Source organism: Cherax quadricarinatus, chromosome 12, assembly GCF_038502225.1.
Source record: "Cherax quadricarinatus isolate ZL_2023a chromosome 12, ASM3850222v1, whole genome shotgun sequence".
In the NCBI taxonomy this organism is placed as follows: domain Eukaryota; kingdom Metazoa; phylum Arthropoda; class Malacostraca; order Decapoda; family Parastacidae; genus Cherax; species Cherax quadricarinatus.
The window spans coordinates 29,519,204-29,527,639 of NC_091303.1; the positions used below are offsets into that span (position 1 = coordinate 29,519,204).

Sequence of the window (8,436 nt, forward strand, 5' to 3'; positions counted from 1 at the left end):
TAGGCTAAAATAAATTGTTTTTGTTATAATAAGGTTAGGTAAGTTTTCTAAGATTCTTTTGGTGCAAAATTATAAATTTTTACATCAACATTAATGAAAAAAATATATCTTTAAACGTATAAGATAAAATTTCAGAAAGGACTTAATTTTAAATGAGTTATTGCTAATTTACCAGTTTTACATATTCGGCACGACATATATATATATATATATTATATATATATACATATACATATATATATATATATATATATATATATATATATATATATATATATATATATATATATGTAGACAGCCTGTACTGTCTGCACAGACAGCCTATGCTGTCTGCCAGCTTAGTTCATATTTTGCGGCACTCAGGTGCTGCCCTCTCCAGGCCAGCCTAGGTCAGTGGGACGCTGGTCCCACTCGCACTTGCTCACTCAGCGGCCTAGGAGCAGTCAACAGTCCTACTCCCTCTCTCCCTCATGAGATGGCCCTCCCCGGCCATGGGCACAACACACAAGCCTGTGTACCCACCACGACTTTGCAAATAATGTAAGAAGCCTCTGAAGACGTATCATTTACTCCCCGCTACTAGCATCACCAATTAATCTCGTTCACTTGGTGGGAAGCGATGGTCACAGCAAGTTGTGTTTGTCCATAGAGAGGAAGAAGGAATGAAGTTGTTCACTTCATCCCCATACACACCAGGCATCCATCTCTCAATGAGTTATCCTGATGTCGTGTCCACACATTTCAGCATCCAGACACAGGTACAAGCAGGATTTGGCCGAAATTTCCCAAATTTCTTCGAGAAATGTAAGTGATGTCCCAGTGACCCTATGCTACAGCGTCCCACTCTGTTTCTCAAGTCACGTGTTCAGCATCACTTGTACGTTCTGCTGTTGTTGTTCAGCTCAGCACAGCTATTTCAGCAAGCCAGAGGTGACTTTTGTGGTGATTTCTGCGACCAGTATGAGTATTTCGCCGTGTTTTGGGTTTGAGAGGAGGAAGTGGCCAGATCCTCCCTCGCCATACACTCACCCACGCTCCTCGCTGCCACACTACCATACACCACTATACCATCACTCCCTCTGCTGTGTTTCTGCTGTTTTTCATGTGAATTCTTTGCCAGAGCTGTGTATCCGAGTGCCAGAGGCCACTCGAAGCCACTTAGATCAGCAAGCCATGTGGATCAGCAAGCCACGTGGATCAGCAAGCCACGTGGATCAGCAAGCCACGTGGATCAGCAAGCCATGTGGGTCAGCATGCCACATAGATCACGACACCACGTGGATCCCGATGCCACATGGGGTGTGGACGAAGCTACGTGGATCTACAAGCCACGTGAGTTACCATGCTGCTGCCCGACTTCATGACGTCACGATGTCTGTCTGACGTCACCTCGAGATGTCTGCTGACGTCACAATGCTGTTGACGTCACCTCGCGACATCACGCCTGACATCACATGATGTCACATCAAGTGTTTCAGTAATTATGTCAGTATTGTCGAGAAGACTGAGAGAAGATGCATGTCGTGTTAATTAATTCCTCTCAGTCAGTGTTCTCACATGTTAGTGTATAGCTTAGTGTCAATTTTGTGCATGGAAAAGCATCATTTGCTAGTTTAAGCCATGTTGTACCGCATGTACCGCAGGTGTGTGTAAAGTTTTCCATGTGTCCAGTGTGGTCTTGAGCCCAGACCCCAGAGTAGCATCGCTGTGTTATTGTTACCCGGTGTGACCAGTGCGTTTGACAGCTGATATTAGTCAGCCCTGAGCATATGAGCCCCTTTGTACAGAAAGCTCTTATGCTCGTCGCTCATAGATGTTCTGCAGAATCGTACCTGCTACAATTCCCATCGAGATTTGTTTCATTTCACCTCCAGACCTTCAGAGTGCAGTTATATGTAGAGAAACAAGTCTGGGGTCACTTAGATTAACCTCAGCTATAACTCCAGCTGCCGAGAGAATGACACTCGTCAAGCCGCAGTTTAAGCCCTGTCAGCAGGCACTGTGTCAGCCTCGTGTCATAGCTTCAGTGAGCTCCTGCACAAAGATGATGTCCCTTTGACTGTTATCTAACTCACTGCAGTCTGGTGTATGATGTTATGGCTCCGAGATGTTTCACCCAGTAGTCTCTGCCACGACTCACTCCACGACTCACTCCATGCTCACCGGCAGTGACAGCCCAGCGACAGTACCAGTCGAGAAGTGTCCTCTTGAGTCGCTTGCCAGAAGTCCTGCCCAGTTGCCGAGTTTTGACGATGCCTCACTCGAGGGCACCAGCATGTCGTGCCCCAGGTTGAGTGAAACCTGCAGTGACTCCTACGATGACTGCTTCACCGTTCTAGAGGAGACCGTACCCCGTTACGTCACAGCTCAGCCACACCGATGTCTCCTGTGCTGCAGTATCTGTCCAGATGCAGGAAGGCGTGAAGTGATGCCCTTCGATGCTCACTGCCTTTGACCACGATGTTTAGCACACCCCACGTGTTTTTTTCTTCCCTCCATATGTATATATATGTTTTTTTCTTCCATGTCCATATGTATATATGTGTTTTTTTATTTTGTTTTGTGCCCTGTTCCTACGAGAGAGAGACCAAGTTTTTTTTTCCGCCAGACATGGTCGGGACGACCATGTGGTAGGTGGCCGAGCAAATGTAGACAGCCTGTACTGTCTGCACAGACAGCCTATGCTGTCTGCCAGCTTAGTTCATATTTCGCGGCACTCAGGTGCTGCCCTCTCCAGGCCAGCCCAGGTCACTCGCACTTGCTCACTCACTCAGCGGCCTAGGAGCAGTCAACAGTCCTACTCCCTCTCTTCCTCGTGGGATGGCCCTCCCCGGCCATGGGCACAACACACAAGCCTGTGTACCCACCACGACTTGCAAATAAAATAAGAAGCCTCCGAAGACGCATCATTTACTCCTCGCTACCAGCATCACCAATTAATCTCGTTCACTTATATATATATATATATATATATATATATATATATATATATATATATATATATATATATATATATATATATATATATATATTTATATATATATATATATATATATATATATATATATATATATATATGTACATATATATATATGCATATATATATATATATATATATATATATATATATATATATATATATATATGTACATATATATATATATATATATATATATATATATATATATATATATATATATATGTACATATATATATATATATATATATATATATATATATATATATATATATATATATATATATATATATATATATATATATATGCAAGACAAGCCACGGGGGGTGGAAATCTTTAGCTCAAGTACTTTCAAACTTAGCAGTGCGTCATCAGCACAGCTCCTGATGACGCACTGAGAAGTCTGAAGGTACTTGAGCTAAAGATTTCCACCACCTGTGGCTTGTCTTGCATAATGTAGTTGTTTTAATTTCTTTGTGCTGATGTTTGCTTGCAATAAGCAAACAATATTTTTTGGAGTAATTCAGGCATTCCTAATATAACTTTTTGTTTTACATTTTTCCCTGCTCCGCTTAGAGGATCACCAATCCTGAGGTTATTCATCCCTAAGAGGAAGAGCTCGTATATAATACATCATTCTTACAGAAGCGGAAGACGTGTAGGGCCAGTTGCTGTGTATATGATCGAGTCAGGTACAGGGGCACCCATTTTTTGTGTAGAAAGTTGTAGTTAATGGAGGAGACCCAGCTCACGTTGTTGTCGACCTCCACCTAAACTTGTTAACAGTCTGCCTCAGGTCGTCTGTTTAGATTTTAGAGGGCGACTTATATTCCTTCTCTGCAAGCAGAGACAACACAAACCACCCTTCCATTGCTATTAAAACATCTGATATCATTAAAACTTTGCTCTGCGGTAATTCCTTTTCCACTCATACGCTGTTCATAGTCGCTTATCTGCCTCTACAATTTGCATCATTCTTTTGTACTCTTGGTATCGCTGTCAGGAGACTTTCCAAGTATCTCACTCATTGAACACTGTATAAGTGGTACTCACATCTCCACCCTCAGTCTGACTATCACTACATTCTCTACTAATTGACTGACTGACCTATATGAATGCCCGGACATTTTTTTTTTTTTTTTTTTTTCGGCTGGACTACTATTTTCTTCCTGGTAGGCCCGGCATCTTAGTGTTCTCTTTAGCATTAAACACGGGTGACTGTTTTTTTAATTAATATACATCTTCCGGAAAGTTTGACCTCCTCTCTGATGCTTAATGACTCAGGGAGCTGCCCGCAGGCAGAAGTTATCACAGAATATATACATACGTATATAATTCTTTGTTTATATGTACTGAGTTTAATTTCTACTTTAGATATGAAAGTATTTTTGACTGTTGGTGAATAGGTTACATGCAGCCTTAATGACCCTCGTTGAACCATTAACCAACCAATCATAAAATACCAGAGCAGAGACAAACTAACATCCATGTATTAACCAGTGACAATCAGTCGTGTGTTGATGGATGATTGTCTGTCACCTGAACATAAATGTGTATGAATGGAATAATTAAAATTATAGGCTCTTGTTATTTCTTTACGTAGACATATAATAAACTGTTAACTCTTGTTTTAGTATATTAAATAGAATTACTTAATTCTCGGTTTATAATTAATATTTGACAGATTTGAAAAAGATAACGTAAAATTTTATGAAAATATACAAAGTATGTATATTATTTTATAATACAAACGACGTTAACATTGCTGCGCGACTCTTAATTATACCATATATATTAACATTTGTAAATATAATAATAGTAATAACATATACTCAATATTTTTTCTATATGTGTTTGATTATGTCGGTATTTATTTCAATAGTCTAGTTCTAGTGACCACAATATGGGCATTAATATTTTGTGGTTTTCGTTACGTTGAGTTGCGTTACATTTTCCTTAAGTACAAATACAAATAAATTCTAATAACCTAAGAATATTTTACACTTTGGTAGGTTAAATTAGCTTCGTAATTCTCTTTGGCATCTCCTGCCTTCATGCCAGTGAGAGGTTTTTCATCCAAGGAATTTGGCCTGTCCTCTTTTTCCTTGGATCTAATCAGAATGTTTTCCATCCCCAGACACTCTATTGCCCCTATGGGTTTAGGATTTAACTATGGCTATAATAATGATGATGAAGGTTTTATCATTATGTTTAAGTTATTGATGCTATGTTCCCCGGCAGGTGAGCAGCAGCAGTGGGAGTGGTGGCGGCGGCGGCGGCGGAGGCGGAGGAGGCGGTGGCGGAGGCGGAGGCGGCGACAAGTGTGAGTGGGCGGGGACGCTGCCGGACGTAGTCGCTAACCTCACGCTGGCTGATACCTCACACACTTCAGCCATGTTGGGTACTCGTGACCATCACTACCCTGACATGGATGATTCCCGAGCACGCCGTCGGGACGCCAGGCCCCCTCCACCGCCCTTAACACCTCAAGGGCTCGGTGCTGGCCCACATGGCTTAGGTGCTGCTCCGACTCAGCTCATTATGCCCGGGGGGGCTGCCACGGGAGGAGGAGGGGCTGCCAGCGGCTGGAGGCACAACCCTCAACTACCATGGCCTCCTCAGCCTCCTTTGGATCAGTTGGGATCAGCAACAATGTCTTCGGGAATGGGTGGTGGATGCAGCATGGGTGGTGTCCCTGCGGAGGGAGAAGGGATACGTGTAAGGAGTGTTTCTAGTGAGCCTCGGGGACCTGCAGGCAACGGCGGTGATCGTAGAGTTCGTTGTTCTTCAGCCTCAAGATCCCGCCAACACCGCCCACGCCCACCCCCGGGGGACCGCCCACCGGGCAACACCAGTGCGCCCCCTCTCACCTCTCTTCCCCCAAGTGGTTGTGGACATAGCAGTCAGCTGCCATATTCCTCGCCCCCAGGAGTGTTGCAGCTCGGCGGCAGCGTGGGCGTGGTGGGTGGGGTCCTGGCCCGCCTGGCTGGCTGTTATGAGAATCTGGAATCTGGGCGAGAACCCGGAGAAGGGGTAGCGTATGGGTACCAGGTGAGTGACCTGGAAGCTCTACTTACCGAGGCTTCTCCTGCTCGCCCCGCAAACCTCCCTATGGTTCTGGCGTCGTCCACGCGCCTACATAACATGCGCCGCACACCCGAGCCACGCCCACACAACCAACAGCCTGTACGACCATTCTTGCCTTTAGGAATAATTGTTAATGCAGTGTTCAAAACGCGGGATTGGTTATATGTCCGCACGGCGCATGGGGCGGAGGGTTATGTACCGTACCGAGTGTGTTTACCACTAGGAATATTGCCTCCACCGCGGGAAGGTCACACAGTGTCTCCTGGCATGGCAGAATTAGGAGGAGGCGGAGTGTGGGAGAATCGAACGGACATGTTTCAGGGGGGCATGGCTCAGCTGCCTGGGGCTTCATCGGCGCCACCTACAGCGGGTGGCTTGGGCGGAGTCACCACTGAAGCAGTTGGCCAGCCCCGTGGCAGGACTCGCGGCCGGCGACGGCCACCCTGCATAGATTCCTCAAACCAGACAGACACTCAGAAGCTCCAGCCTGGCACCAGCAGCCTGACGGAAACACGGTCTCCACGGGAAACTCTCGACCCTCCGTCAGCGTCTACGTCCGTTGCTGTCATGCCCGTTGCCACCGCCCAAGACGACCATGTCCTTGTCTAATGCCACCGTCCTTGTCATCCCTCAACTCGCGCTATATAATATGACTTGTTACGCAAGGAATACGCTACCGAGTGATGGCTGATACAGTACATATCATGATACAATGTACCATATTTACTGGTTACTTACTTACAGTAAAGGTTTTATAAACATACATAATGATTAATGTTACGCGTTAGTGTACCACTGAGACAACAAACGCTTCCTCAACACGCACAATCGTGCACGGACCCACCTATGTGAGCACACTACTGCTGCACACCTGCACATCTCCCCTCCGTGCCGGACTACTACCAGTAATACTACTACTTCGAGCCATCTCCATGGTGCTAGAGCATTACTATAAGCCATCCCACCTCTGCTAGCCCACTCCTGTGTATCGTCCCCCACACCAGCCCACTACTGTGTACCCTCTTCTCTGTACCACCCCACTACTGTGTACCCTCTCCTCTGTACCAGCCCACTACTGTGTGCCCTCTCCTCTGTACCAACCCACTACTGTGTACCCTCTCCTCTATACCAGCCCACTACTGTGCACCCTTTCCTCTGTACCAACCTATTACTGTGCATTCTCCCCTCTGTACCAGCCTACTACTGTGCACTCCCCTCTGTACCAGCCTACTACTGTGCACTATCCCCTCTGTACCAGCCCACTACTGTGCACTCGTCTGTACCAGCCTACTGCTGTGCATCCTCTCCTCTGTACCAGCCCACTACTGTGCAATCCTCTGTACTAGCCTAATACTGTGCACTCCTTTGTACCAGCCTAATACTGCGCACTCTGCTTTCAAGCGGTGGTCCACTGCCATGCCCTAACGAGCAGTGTATGCTGCACAGAGTTGTATGGGTATAACTATGTGAACACCTGTGACATGACTGTGTTGTACACGTATAACATGCCTGTTGTACACGTGTGACATGACTTTACACGCGTGACATGACTGTGTTTTACATGTGTGACATGACGTCATGACTGTACACGTGTAACATGACTTCGTTTTACACTTGTGACGTGACTGTGTTGTACACGTATGACGTGACTGTGTTGTACACATGTGACAAGACTGTGGTGGACACGTGTGACATGTCTATCTTAGACGAGGAAGAGGAGGAGGAGGAGGTGTGTTCCATCACTTAACTTTAGAAGCGACAATCTTCCTTGCAGTCCTCACAACACACACACACACATACACAAACACATACACAAACACATACACACACATACACACATACACACACACACACACACACACACACACACACACACATACACACACATACACACACATACACACACATACACACACACACACACACACACACACATACACACACATACACACACACATACACACACATACACACACACACACACACACACACACACACACACACACACACACACACACACACACACACACACACACACACACACACACACACACACACACACACACACACACACACACACACACACACACACACACACACACACACACACACACACACACACACACACACACACACACACACACATACACACACATACACACACACACACACATACACACATACATACACATACACACACATACATACACACACACATACACACACACATACACACACACACACACACACACACACACACACACACACACACACACACACACACACACACACACACACACACACACACACACACAAGCATCAGAAAATGATCAAAGAGAACCTCTGTGTTTTACACTGCGATTTTTGTTATT

The 8,436-nt window shown here is 45.3% G+C and overlaps 1 protein-coding gene across 3 annotated transcripts in view; it reads left to right on the forward strand.

Annotated features, from left to right (window-relative positions):
- LOC128686616 (uncharacterized) overlaps window positions 1-8,231 on the forward strand; it is a 414,352-nt gene extending 406,121 nt beyond the window's left edge. For all 3 annotated transcript variants that reach the window (XM_070084301.1, XM_070084303.1, XM_070084302.1), the window contains exon 3: window positions 5,219-8,231. In XM_070084301.1, the coding sequence (XP_069940402.1) occupies window positions 5,219-6,673 (1,455 nt within the window). In that variant the 3' untranslated portion in view covers window positions 6,674-8,231. The remainder of the gene's footprint in view (window positions 1-5,218) is intronic.
- Window positions 8,232-8,436: the final 205 nt, after the last annotated feature.